Source organism: Mya arenaria, chromosome 14 (genome assembly GCF_026914265.1).
Source record: "Mya arenaria isolate MELC-2E11 chromosome 14, ASM2691426v1".
NCBI classification, from domain to species: domain Eukaryota; kingdom Metazoa; phylum Mollusca; class Bivalvia; order Myida; family Myidae; genus Mya; species Mya arenaria.
In genome coordinates, this window is record NC_069135.1 from 8,393,738 (window position 1) to 8,408,537 (window position 14,800).

The window sequence follows — 14,800 nt, forward strand, 5'->3', positions numbered from 1 at the left end:
GGTAGACACTATGTTTGTCGTATGATACTATTAAAATACTTGATCTATAATAACACTAATCGTTCAAACTATGTTCATTTTCTTTAGTTATGTGTTTACAAATTTAAAAGACACATTCCAAGTTCCTCTGCAATGAAGTTAATTGAGTCGATTAAACAGGAAGTATCTCTAGGTTGTTAGAATTTAACATGTACATTTTTAAGGTTCAAGCAGTGCGTAATGCTATTGAATTCGATGGAGTTGTTCTCTCTCATATTTCTCATCTGTTGTCTTTTTCTCATTATGGTGTAATAAAGTCAGTAAAGCTTTGCAGTTGTCAAAACTGTGGTTTAGCTTGGTGTAAGTCCAAATAATTGTATGTTGACAGATTTTTTTAGAGTTTTGATATGGCAAATCCTTCACGTACAAATTGTTTAGTATCAAAAGTGGGTAGTTGTTCCAATCAGGATTCCGGGTTAAAGCATATAGCGTCTATAAAATATCATAAAAACAAGAAATATTACCAGATAATGTTATTTTACATTAGTTCCGTACACAAAAAATAAATATCCAACTTATAATTATGAGTTTGACGGCTTTTCTTCATTTCATTCTGTCAAAACATAACGATATATACATGAAGGGCACCTGCATGGCTTCAGGGCACAGTTTTAAAGCGCTTGGAACATTTCGGCCATGGCCGAGTTGTTAGATTGTGCAACGAGGTCTATCTCGAAGCTTTGTCGGAGGAGGCCGAGTTATTACGATTGTATCGAGTTGTTCCCCTTCGCATAATTGTTTTCTGTGTCAGTCAACTTTCATTTTATTGGAAAGGTAAACAACTTGTTTTAATGCATTAACTGCTTGTTTAGTGCAAAATAACATTTCACTTACACGGTAAAATATGAATATAACTCTTTATGATTAATTTCAACCATAAAATACTTCACTTAAAACAATTTCAATATTTTTAAAACACCCCCGTTTTTTGCACATTCCCGTTTAGACGTTAGGGATTGGAAGAATCCCGTATAACACGTAAATTTAAACCTCGGTACCCGATCATAAGTTACCTGCAGGTACCTTGATATACATTCCATGCTGCTGATTAGAACAATATAAAGTAGTAAATACACCTTTTTATAAATCATCTACAATGTAACCATTTCATTTGAAAATAAAAACAACAGAATATGGTTTGGAATGTTTCTGATCGTTTGTGTTCATGTGAGCTCAGTCATTTTTTGCAAACCGGACATGTGTGTCATTATGTGACCAGTGCTGGAAAACCCCGTCTTACGCCTCCAATGTAAGATGAGTCACACGCAACAACGTGCCACTTCTTATTTATTTTATTATATGATTCATGAAAAGTATAAAATCCCATTTCAATAAAGAGCAATCAAATATACATGTATAAGTTTGCAATACTTTTAATTAAAATTGAAATAAATAACCGTTAAAACGTGATTTTTTAAGGAACTATTTGACTTCAATAGTGATATGAATTACTGGGATTTATGACGTCAGTAAACAAAGTTGCAAAGCTTTTTTGTGAAATGTACAAAAGTGTGTTTTCTATGTCAATTTTTCCACAAATTGATAGTTTAAGATATCGATGCAAGGAAAAATATGAATCATGCTTTTCTGGTATGGATTAAAAATGTCGACCCTTGGGCATCCGTTGTGGCTAGTTTCATTACCGCCAAACGTGGGTGCCCTCGAGTCAGATTTTTCTATCAGTACCAGAAACACATGATAGATACTTATACTAATGTGATATGAAAAAAGCCCATGGAAATAAAACATCGATTTTATTTACTTAAAAAAGCCGCAGGCGAGAGGCTGACATAAAAAACAAACTAAAAAAAGCACCAAACATTAGATAGATCTTCTGTAGTTAGCACATATCTGGTACTTAAGTTTTACCTTGAGACTCAACAAAAACATACATGGCACCCTAGGAACTGATCCATGCCCTAAAAGGCAAAAAGTTATTTCGGGTGAGACTTGGTGAGACTGCCACTCTGGATAATAAATACATATCCAGGTTTACATCAAGATAACATCTCCAAACCAAGGGAGTTTGATGAGCACTTGTATGCATTTGTTCTCAACACAAAACAATTAATAGTTTCGTTGGTTGTTACCAAACAGATTACATATGGGTTTCTTTGGGGTGCAGATCTGGTTTCACTAGTACTAGTAGTAGCATAAGAGCACATTTTCCTCATGTTTGTAAATTGTTTGATATACATATTGTTAGTTTGGGGTAGTTGAAATTAAAGTTAAAAAAGTGGAAAAGGCTGATCAATTAAATGAAGAAATAGGAAAATGTAATTTTTATTTCATATGCCACAAATTATAGTAAAAAAATGTTAAAAGAAAATATGACAACATGAGGGAAAGGTTCAATTTTTGTCATTATACACACTGACTGATAATTTTTTTCATATTTCCAGATTATATAGACCTGAAATAGATGGCACTGAATTTACATAGATTGCATGTTTTATGATGGTGTCAATGTTTTCTGTTGTCACTGCAATGTCAACTTTGTTTGTATGTATGATCCAGACTCTTTTTCAAGCATAACCTTTAACTTGTTTGGTGTAAAAATGTCATTGTGTCTACAGTCCAGATCTTTTCAAGGAGGGGCTATTGCATAAGCTAGTATCATCGGAATGTCATGTAGCCTGACAAAAAATGCAATATACTGGTATGGCAGGGTGTGGTGGCAAATTATGTGATTGTCAACCAAGAAGTTTCAGGTCTAATGTCTTGTAAAAGTTCAACCTTGTTCATCTCAATGTCAGCTCAATAACTCTTAAATAGCACCTGTGAAATGCATTCACTTTCATGAAGTGTTATTCCAATGATCAATTATAAATGAAAATTGATCAGCATCAGTTTGCAATTTTTGAGAGTGATTTTATTATTAGCTTGACTATTCAAAGATAAGATTAGATAATTCTGGAGTTGATGATTCTTAATTTCCTCCAATGAAGAAGAGATTGAACAGAGGATCACATTCATATACATGTAGCGAGATATGTGAGATAGAATATGTGCATATGGAACATGGAAGTATGACTTCAGGAAATGTGAAAAGACAATAGAAATGAAACTTCAATGTCTAAGTAAATGCATACATGTATGTTCAAGTATTTATGACGTAATAATAAAATAAGGATTTAAGGAAAATATTTGCGCTAGTTAATTCAATTGTTGACAAGTGAGTGAAATAATTACTTCATATAAAATAACACAAGTGCAATACTGTCGGTACATAAAGCTATAATTTGTTTTCAAAGTCAATAACTATATTTTGCATATATGCAAATGATGGTCCTTCATTGTGCATACGTAAGTGCATATATACCTTAACAACTATGTAGTGCATTTCATTGAGACTTTATAAAACAGTACTCAACCATTCAAACTACTTATTTTCACAAGTTAGGTAATGCTTTTATGCATACAATGCAACTTATGGCTCTTTATTATTTGACTCCTGGTTAAGATTTTGCATGCAATACATCATATATTGCATTGAAACATATAACATGTGTTCACAACTATCCAACTTACTTAATTAATCAAGTAATTAATACTCATATATATTTTTCATATAGTGCAAGTTATGGCCCTTATATATTTGACTTATAAAGTGAGGCTAAGGTTTTGTATACAAGCCTGCAAAAGTCACTATCTCAGCAACTACTTGATTTAATGTATTTAAACTTTATACAAGAGCCCCCAACCATCCAATCTACTTAACTAATCTAGTCAGATAATTATCTTGCATGTAATGCAAATGATTTCCCCTCATGATAGGACTAGGGACTCTGGTCAAAAGCTAGGAAAATTTGATCACTGTCTCAATGGCAGCTCTTGTATTATGATCAATTGTAAAAATATATAAATAACTTTTTAGAATGTCTATAGTCCAATTTCTATTTTTTTTTAACACAGAAAGATGTCCCCAATTTCTCTATTAGATACATTCTTTTTAGATTCTCCAACTAATTTTGTTATTAATTATATCCGACAGTGCTGAACATCTGTCACAATGAACAGATAGTCAAGTTTGGCCATTTTAGTTCTATACATTTATAAATCCTGATTTGGAGGTCAGTGTGGTGTTTGTTACTCAAACAACATGGAGCTCATCTTATGGGAATGCCTTCTTACTTGTGGCGTATTGAATTACAAATCACTATGATATCTGTGCTATCATATTACATAACGTTCTATTCAACATATATCTTATTAGCCATCAGCATATGCCCGACTTGGGGCATATGTCATGTTCTGGTTTAATTTTAAAGAAATAGTAATTTCCCATACAAAGTTTTATGCTGGATTCCAGAGTACATTATTCCATTCTTATATCAACATTCAAGTCAGATATATTTTTAATTGCATGGAAACGTTTAAAAAATGTTAAGTTTAATAACATGTAAAGCATACTAATTAATAAAGCAAAACCTGATTGACTGTTCGTAGACTCTGAAACATAATATATCATATAATCTAAGTTGAAATCTGCACTCTCACAGGTTGACCGTTTGGACAACTTTTTATACATTTATTTTTGTCTTGGAATGAGTTAATTTTTGCGTGAATGTCTAAAACCAGCAATATTATAGCACATACTTAAGATCACATTGCAGTTTTTCACATTAACGTTTGAAAATTGTCATGTTTTTTTTGGCTTAAAGCATTTTAAATGCAATTGAGATCTGTTCTACTGTGAATTATCTTGTATAACTGAAATGAAGGTTAATTCTGAGACAAAAAATAAAATATTTTCTAAACGGTCAATCTGTTAAGAGTCTTTTCAGCTTCAATGTTACACATACTAAAATTTAACCACACAAAACTGTGTTCCCAAATACTCAAAAAGGTGAACAAGACAAACATTAAAACAAGATAAGATCAATAATGACTGTCTAATTTGTGATGGTCAAGTTTCTGAGCCCAAGGCCAATTTACAGTTATATACACAAATAATGATTTGCAATGCTGATAAGATAAATGGGACTGTATACATATAATTTTGCTATCTAAGCACGAATTTATGTCTTTGATTATGTTTGGATAGTGAAATTATTGCATTTTCATAATTTATTTTCTTAAGTTGATGTGAAATAAACTTATTATATTTATAATTATAAATAGACAAATATAAGGTTAATGATGTACAAAAATCCCTGAAGTTGAAATGGCCTCATTCAACATTACATATTTCTAAAAAGAATGCAGATATTTTTAAAATATTCACACTGCTTAGACAATAACATAGGTGGGCAAGAGTTTATTAAAAGCTACAAGAAAAATACAACTGTTACATCATCTCATCCAATGATGTGGCTCTTGTGAATTCTCATTATGAGAAATCTACAACTACTTCCTTGTTGCTTTCACTATGCATGAACAGAATAGAACAGAGCTTTTATTTATCATTTATTTTATTTTACATCTTTAATGATAGGCTTATTAAGTTCTTGGAGAAATTTTCTCTTATTTTTCATACATTTTATACCAAATAGTTTGTTTGAATAGTTTGTTTGATTGTTTGACATTAGTAATGTTGTCTTTGTTTTATTGTTTGAGTACTTTAAAAAAGTGACCTCTTTTTCATAATCAATACATAAATATGTATAACAAACATATATTTTGAGTAAAAAACTTTTAACTTCTTACTAAATAATGCATTTATGGAAAATATTAAATACTGCTAACAAGATTGTAACTGTGTATATTTAATAGCTGAAAACGCACAAATATGAAATGATTGGTGAGTGCTAAAAGACTTACTGTGATCTACTATCATCTCAAAAGAAGTTTTGTTTCAATAAATTATGTTAAACAACCCATTGGAAAGTGTTAGTAGTGTCAGATAATTGCCTTTTTCTGCCATTAATAGCCATGATGTTGTCCTTATATAGACATTGCTAAGACGGAAGATTTGAAATTGGCACTAGTCCAACAGCAAAAAAATTAGAAGATTTTCACAGGCTATTGAAAAAAAATACAAGCCTCAGCTAGACATACTTGTAAGAAATTATACCTTCATGGACTTCCCTTATTTTTCTTTTACTCAGGTAAAAAAGCACAGCTGTAGCTAGGTCACTAACATCTTAAGGCTGGTTGTATTGTATTCTTTTGAAAATAGATATAAAGAATATTTCACTCACATCAGAACTTAATTCACTTGTTGCAGTTGAATTAACAATTGGTCCATTTAGTAAAGGATTTCAAAATCATAGAAAATCCTTTTATTGACATAGGTCAAAATAAACTTTACAATTTTTTGTAATTTTTGAGGATGTAGTTAAATTAGGTAAATAATTAGCCAGACTTGCTCGCAAGTTCAGATTTTATTTTTTATGAATGAAAACATGTTCAATTTATTTGGGCGTATTGCTGCTAAATGACTGAAACTTTAACCACCTTCAACATAACAGGTCTATAAAGGTAATTGATAGGACACCTAGATTGGAGCATGAGCAACCTCCACTTTAAATTTATTTAAGAAAATACCATATCGTAAATGCTTTTGATTGGCCTGGGTAATCATGTTGATTTCTCAATTGGTTAAACTGTTAGAAAAATGTTTATTAGGGTGGTTCTGGTTATAACTCTTGCTGAAAGTATATTATAGTAATGATCATTTTGAATCTCATTTACAATGAGACATAAAGAGTATTTATATTAGAATGGGAGGACTATTTTTATGAAAACATGATACACTTTATAATATATAAGCCTTTAGCAGGGGCGTAGCTAGGGCCTAAAAAACTTGTAGGCCCAATGATAGTCTCTATCACTAGTCTTTTATCACTATAATAATAAATTTATTTATAAATATATTTTATGTATATCAAAATATGAAAGTGCCTGTTTAAGTCATAATTTCATTTTGGAGAACAGCAGTGAATTCCTGGAGAACAGCAATGAATTTGCCTGAGACTGTCCATGTTACACTTCTGCTTATTTATTTTTCGATTGTCACATACTTTTTTATGCCCCCACAAAGTGGCGGCATATAGGGTTGCCCTTGTCCGTACGTACGTCTGTCTGTCTGTCTGTACGTACGTACGTCCCGAAGATTGTTTCCGATCTAATTCTTGAAAACCGTTTGTCCAATCCTCACCAAACTTTAAACACATGTTTGTGACCATAATATCTTGATCAAGTTCGATAGTCATGGAAATCGCTTTAGTCATTTAGGAGTTACGGCCCTTTTTTGCCAAAAATACTTCAAAAATATATGTTTCCAATCTAATTCTTGAAAAGTATGTGTCCAATCCTCACCAAACTTTACATACATGATTGTGACCATAATATCTTGATCAAGTTCGATAGCCATGGAAATCGCTTTTGTCATTTAGGAGTTACGGCCTTTTATTTGCAAAAAAAGACTTGAAAAATACGTCCCAAAGATTGTTTCCGATCTAATTCTTGAAAACTGTTTGTCCAATCCTCACCAAACTTTTAACACATGTTTGTGATCGCTTTAATCATTTAGGAGTTAGGGCCCTTTATTTCCCAACAATACTTAAAAAATATCTTATCCGATCTAATTTTTGAAAAGGATTTGCCCTTGTGCAGATTATCCTGAATAATCATTATGGCTTATTTTCTGTGACAAAAAATCGAAGTGGGGGCATCCGTGTCCTATGGACACATTTCTAGTTAACTATTGGAGAGGAGCATATTTCCATAGTGTAAAAGTTAGAGAACAAGATTAGAAAGTAGATTGTTATCGCAGTTAAAAGCGCTGGTCTATTTATGGTACATGGTCCTGCTACTCCAAACAATCATACAGCAGGGTATGACCAGATATTGGTGCAATATTGTTTTACTTTTCCAGCATCCACCATCATTTGTGCTACCAACACAGCTCCACTGTATTGACTTTCACAGAGAGTGACATTAGTCATGTGACTTGCCACTGGTTATCACTTGGTTTCGCATTGCCCGGAAAAATACACAGGATCAAACAGTCTCACCTTGTATACATGAAAAAGGTAATTTTATGTATTGTTGTTCATTGTATGGTAGAATATTTTCATTGTATATGAGATTATAGCATTTTTTTCATTTTTTTTTTCAATTTGGGAATTTCTATGTCAAGTTTAAGTTACATATAAAATCCATACAATTTGGTTAAAGTATGTAAAATGATGATTGATTTTATGTTAGTAACCGACAAAATGTGAATTCTGTACATTCACCCTTATGAACATCAGGATGTTGTTATTTTTTTAAAAGTTGGATTGAGTTCACATCATCGTTAAAGATATGAAAGATGTATCTTAGTGGTAACTTTCACAGTTTGTTTTTATTTTATTCAGTTTGTTCAATACTATTTGTTTTTGTCCTGAATGGAGTTAGTCTTCCTCAATGATGGATCATAATAGGTCTCTGTTTGAAATCCACACACATACTTTGACATCGCTATACATTTTAAGTGTTAGATGTTCCCTGAAGCCTGGTGTGGTTTCCATTTCATTTAGTTTGTGTTTTAAGATAGCTTCATATCAACATACAATCTGACTCAAAATATTGCATGTATTAACAGTTGTGATTTAAAGGGATTTATCATTACAAACACCTTATCAAATACAAGTATTTACTTTTTATCAGGCTATGATAAGGGTTTTAAAGATGATTCAGTTATCTTATGTTAAAACATGCAGTAAAATGAAATGATTGAAACCAGGTTTGTAAAAATTGATGACTGTGATAATATAACTCTACATGCCTAGACTGGCCGAGGGTCTCGTCCTTTGTGGGTTTTATTCTTTTTCTACCTGCACTCAAACATTGATAAGCTGACAGTTGTTTTCAGTGCACCCGAACTGCTGTCATCATTTATACAAACTGCTACCCATGTATACCGTATTATATCATGTATAGGACGCTAGCATAGATAGGACGCAGGCAAAAAAAATGTTGAGAAAACGGGTAAAACCCCTTAATATATAAAATAGGACGCAGCGGAAAAATGTCAAAATCGGAGCCGAAAAATTGAGGTTGGTAAAGTTAAAAAACAAACAAAAGTGTATATAAGGCATATTTCGATAAGTGTCTTGTGTATTTTGATAATTATCGTCGTATTTCGGTAATTAAGCATACACAACAATGATATATGTCTTGACGTTTTGAGAACATTCACGCATAATATAAGACTTATACAAATGCTGTAATAGACTAGTTCTGACTGACAGTCAATTGTTGCAACCGTTGCATCTCCCGACATGCCTTCTGAATGACAGTCAACCGTTGCAACCGTTGCAAAACTGTGTATTGTCAAAACTAATGATTGTTTTGATAAGGCTTGTCGCTGCGCGGATTAAAGCATGTCAGCATTATTATTGTGTGTCGTTAATTGGCCTTGCCAGCAGAAGGCACCTCGGGTAAAGTGCGAACAAACAACAATACGGTATTACCATCGCAATAGTTTGTTCTATTGATGTTTTTCTAATGACAGACAGCGGGTGTTTTTCACACCTTCGCACATTTGAAAAGATTTGATAGTGACAATAATGCTACTTTGCGTTATGCACATTCCTTTATTAATTTTTTAAAACAATAACATACAACAAAATGTTTTGTAAAATATCGAAACATTAAAATCATGAACAACGATTAATTGATAAATACCTCCTTTCCCGATTTTCCGTTGCCGTTATAACTCAATCCAGTTGAAGTGCTGACTCACATCGAGTTTTTGTGAGTAGCGTCCCTTTTGTAAAAAAGTAAACACTCGTGTTTGTTTTCAATTTATTTCTCAATAAATCATTTTAAAGTAAACATTCAATATATTTCTGCGTGTGTTAACTTGCGTGATTTTACCTATGTCAGTTGTTCTCTTCGGTGACGCAGTACAGATACTTACTATTACCGCTTTCTTCCCCAGTCCGATATTTTCGACCTGAAATGGACTTGGAAAAAACAGATGAAATTCTAATAGCATAGAAAGGACGCAGGCAATTTTTAAGACGATAATTGGGGGTAAAAAAGTGCGTCCTATGTATGATATAATACGGTACTACTAAAATAGCCACACAACACAAAAAGCATTTTATTGACAAGGTTGTATTTGCAGATTATATGTTTAATGAAATCAGGTGCATCTATTAGCACAAAGTACCGTACATGGAATAGTAAGCATTCTATATTCATAATATGTAACAGACAAAAGTAGTGTCCCAAATATACTGTGTCCTGAAATAAATTCAAGTCAATGGTAGTGTCCCAAACATACTGTGTCCAGAGATAAGTGCAAGCCAATGGTGCCCCTAACAATTGCTTGCCCATAGATGTTACTTAAATATTTTCTAAACTGCAGGTTTCTGCCTAGTGTACAACTCGTGAGCTACATGACGTCAGAAAGGATGCCGGGTGTTGGGTTTATCCGTGTTAAGCTGCTGCAGGTGGAGCGGGGCTCATCTATGGACACAAAGGCAGAGTTGTTTGACCCCTACATTGCGATCAACGTGAAGGAAGCAATCAACACTCCAGGTGCGTACGCCTTAGAGATTTAAATCTTATAAAGTTCTGCTTGTTTCCACGGGCTTCATTCTTGCCTATGTGGGTACTACATCAGCGCGGTCTTAATACTACTGTTTTCAAACAGACGTGATATCTCTAGGTTTAAAAGCATTGAATAATAGCTGAGTTACCTTGCCTCAATCCATAATTGCCTTTTGTAAAATTTAAATTAATATCAAAAGACTGCAAGTAATGGACATAAATTGACATGAAAAAATGTTAGATTTGGATTGCTAGTCTGACCTAAAGTCTTGGGTTTGCAACTACTATGATTGACATTGCACAACAGGCTCAAATGTGAATGCTGACATGATGCAGTGACATTATTAAAACACATCTTTAGTCTTGTTTCAAAAATGGAGTCTGATAGTTCTTTTGCACTCTCTCGTTTGTGCAACATTGTTTCATGAACATGCTTTGTTGAATTAAAGAACATGCCTGTTCCGTTCAGTTTCTTTGCAAAAGCATCAGGTTATTCTCAAAATACTGCCATTATGTTTTTTTTTGCAGAGAATTTGATATTATCATAACACCAATTCATTGACGAGTACAGGCTGTATATTGATAATAATATGGTTATCTTAAAAACGCCAGTGGCCTTTAGTATATAAGTGGGTAATTATACATAAGGCATCTCATCATCTCTCATCAGACGATATTTTTGACTGACACCTTCTGTTACACACACAGTGTTCTTTGAAGACTGTGAAACAGAATGGTGACATGTGCATATCCATGATGGTTATATTTTGGCCTGTTTACATATTATATTCATTTGTGCTTTTTTCAACATTTATGTTTTTCACCTGCTGTGGACTTTTTCCATTTCTTTTTGAAAGAAAAGGCCTATTTTCAACTGTGTTAGGAATTCAATGTAAGTCGTTTCATGAAAATGAGGTTCTGAAAACAACGTTCCCTATTGAGATTTTATGTGGTCATACAGTCATGCCTTGTTTTGTTGGGGAGTAATCTTGAAATATGTGTTATTTGTGCAAAGAACAGGTTCCTTACAAAGTATTTTCCAGAAATAACAGAATTTTGATCCAAGAAATCTGCCTAATTGTTGGTTATTCTCTAAACTCAATTTTAAAAAGTCAGGCTCAAATGACAGTTATCTAATTTGTCAGGAATTGGAATCCTTCATTTAACTGTTTGGAATCCTTGGTGACCTGTCTTTTTTATACTTGATTACCTGAGTGTAACATAGGTCCTTTTATGGAGTAATTCCTTAAATACCAAGTTTTATCTTTCTTAGAGAAATATATTGTTCATAAACATCTTTACAGAAAATCAGACAATTTCCTTATTTTGTTCTATAGGGAAATTATTTTCAGCAATATTGAAACAAATTTTGCACCTGGGAATATTTAGCCATATTAAAACAACTGCTATAAACTCACCATATATGCAAGGGCACTTTGGGTTGTTGGGTATTTGTGGTAAATAGTCCGCTATTGGTTTGTTTTAACTCTTTAGATTTGGCATAACAAAATTTGGTCAAAGTATTAAATGTAAACCCTGTTTTTTTCACTAAGTCACTATCACAAACTTACCTTTGGTATTGAATAAATTGTTAGGTTTGACATATAGTGACAAATCTTGGTATATAGGAATAGTTTTTGGAGATCTTTCATGGGATACATTTGGGGCCCGTAGGGGTCAAGATCACGGTCACTATTACTAAAATACGGAAAACGGTTGGTACTGAATAACTTTGGTTTAAAGGGTTAACATGTTGTGACTGAATAACTTTAGTTAGGGTTAACGTGTTGTGACCAAACTTGGTACATAGGACGAGTTTTTGAAGACCTTTTATGGAATTGCATTTGGGGCTCCTAATTGTCAAGGTAAAGGTCAGTGTAAACAAAAATAGAAAAATGGTTGGTACTGAATAATTTTAGTTAGTGTAGACATATTGCGACCAAACTCAGTATGTAGGAGGTGTTTATGGAGACCATTCTATGGATTTCTTTTGCAGCCCTTAGGGTTAAGGTCACTGTTAAAAAAAGAAAGAAAAACAGTTGGTATTAGATAACTTTAGTTAGAGTTGATATATTTTGACCAAACTTGGTATGTAGGATATGTAGGAAGAGTTTTTGGAGGACTTTTATAGGATTGCATTTAGGGCCCCTCGGATCAAGGTCGCTGTTACTAAATTAAAGAAAACAGTTGAAACTGAATCTCATAATGAGGGCTGAAGTTCTTCATTCAATTATTGAAAACCTGGTTACGTGGTATAGAGGTGGGGGTTTTTTTCAATAAAATTTGTAATTGGTCATCTGGTTTGTAAAGACAGGGTTACTGGGGCAAATTTTAGAAAATTATTTTGTAATTTTAAGTTGTCTCATTTTGACACAATCTTGGTGTAATTTGATCAGGATGTTTGTCTTAATGAATTCAATGGAAATCTAAGAAAGTGTGAGCTCTTTCATCCTTGCAAAAATAGAGTGCAGAACATGTCTGAAATTCAGTGCAGTTCAACAAAGAGAAACATTTATTTGATGTTTAATGTAATCCAAATTTTTCATTCAATTGTTTCAGCTATGAAGTGATAACAGAATCTAAATTAGCTTTTGATGATGTAGAGAAACCTTACTTCCTTGTCATGATAAGTGTGCTGAACTGCATGTGTTGCATTTTGACTCTTTGATTGCTTGTAATGAAATGAAATGAAAATAAATGACTGTTTCTGTTTTCTGAAATATATCTCCTCATGGATATGTCACAGTTAATGAGGGTTCACAAATTCATTCTTATTTATCATAGGTTTAACTTGAATTTTCATTCTAAAACACAGATTTGGTGTATGGTATTAAATATTACCTATAGTATTTTCATAAAAACGTTATAGTAAATAAGTATGTACTCAGTGATTTTTTTCACTTTTTTGTGAAACAGCCCATGCGTTTTCTTTTGTGAAATTTTAGCGCGTTAAAGTTCAAAATTGTGAAAAATAAACAGAACATTTAAATCTTAATTCTGAAATAAAATAGTGTTATACTCGTACAAACAGCCTGATTTAGTAGTGTCTGTACAGTATAGACATTAAAATGAAAATAAACAACAATGAAACTTAGATAATTGCATATTTATTAAATGCAAGGAGTAACAGATAAATGTCATCTGTTTAAAGGCGGAAAATATTGTTGGTGTACCGGCAGCGTGGATCTTTTATATATTTTTTCTGACAATACTTGCCATTTCTTGACATTTTGCTGATAAATCTCAAATTGTTTTCAAATTTTGCTGTTATTTTGCTCCGCGTGACCGAGCGCTTTACGGCCAGCGCTTTACTTAGGAGCGTGCGTTTACTTTATCAGGTATCGATAAAAGCCGTCATTCGGTATTCTGTGTGTATGCGAATTCACAATCGCCGATCGGTAAATATTTCCACTAAAATCTTCAAAGTTTTACACAACTTTTACGAGTTATTACACCGATGTAATAGAAAAACACTTTGTTCACATAGCTCTTGGGAATTGTGAATTTTTCTTCATATTTTTGTGAATTAAGCGTTATTTGGCGATTGTGAAAAGGCAGAAATTCGGCGTCAATTTGTTAGTAAAAAAATCACTGGTACCATATCGCAACAAATTGATTACGGTAAAATTTAAGTGAGTAAGTTTCAAAAAAAAAATGTTGATAACATGATATGAAACAATTTTCAAACCTATCTTCATTTATAAACTAATATCAGCAACCTTAGATAATATGTTCACTAAGAGAAGAAAACTGATAGTGTTAATAATGAAACTAGTTTTAAGACTTCATATAATTGCCATCAGGCAGTATAAATAAGGTTTAATGGAGAATTCTTTGAAATAACATCTGAAATGTATCTCTGAAATAACGAGGTAAATGTCACCAGGTATCAGTGGCATAGCTATGTGTTCCAAGGCATTGTAGGCCCTGCCAATCAACTTTTCTGAACATTGACAAATCTGGAACAAACCCACTGTAGTAATTAATAAAGAAGTAATCAAACAAAAATTACACTATGCTGATGTAGGCTTTGCAGTCAATTTTGCTCACAGACATACAAAATCCTCGATTTATGTATTATTTAAGAAAAACATACTTCTTTTCGCTCACTTTTGGGCATTCAAAAATTCACCGAAAAATCAACTAGAAATGTGAAACAGTGACAGATACGCACATAAAGTTCATGCTGTTTCAGGATTACTTTTATGCCTACCTACTCATCAACTAAATGTTGCTAGATTCAATATTTCTCTGGCACTTGTCTTAAAGG

At 32.8% G+C, this 14,800-nt stretch overlaps 1 protein-coding gene across 6 annotated transcripts in view; it reads left to right on the top strand.

Moving 5' to 3' along the window:
* Nucleotides 1-14,800, top strand: part of LOC128216734 (protein kinase C delta type-like) — a 55,604-nt gene that overhangs the window by 324 nt on the left and 40,480 nt on the right. For all 6 annotated transcript variants that reach the window (XM_052923391.1, XM_052923387.1, XM_052923390.1 and 3 more), the window contains exons 2-3: nt 7,862-8,018; nt 10,346-10,518. In XM_052923391.1, coding sequence (XP_052779351.1) covers nt 10,377-10,518 — 142 coding nt within the window. In that variant the 5' untranslated portion in view covers nt 7,862-8,018; nt 10,346-10,376. The remainder of the gene's footprint in view (nt 1-7,861; nt 8,019-10,345; nt 10,519-14,800) is intronic.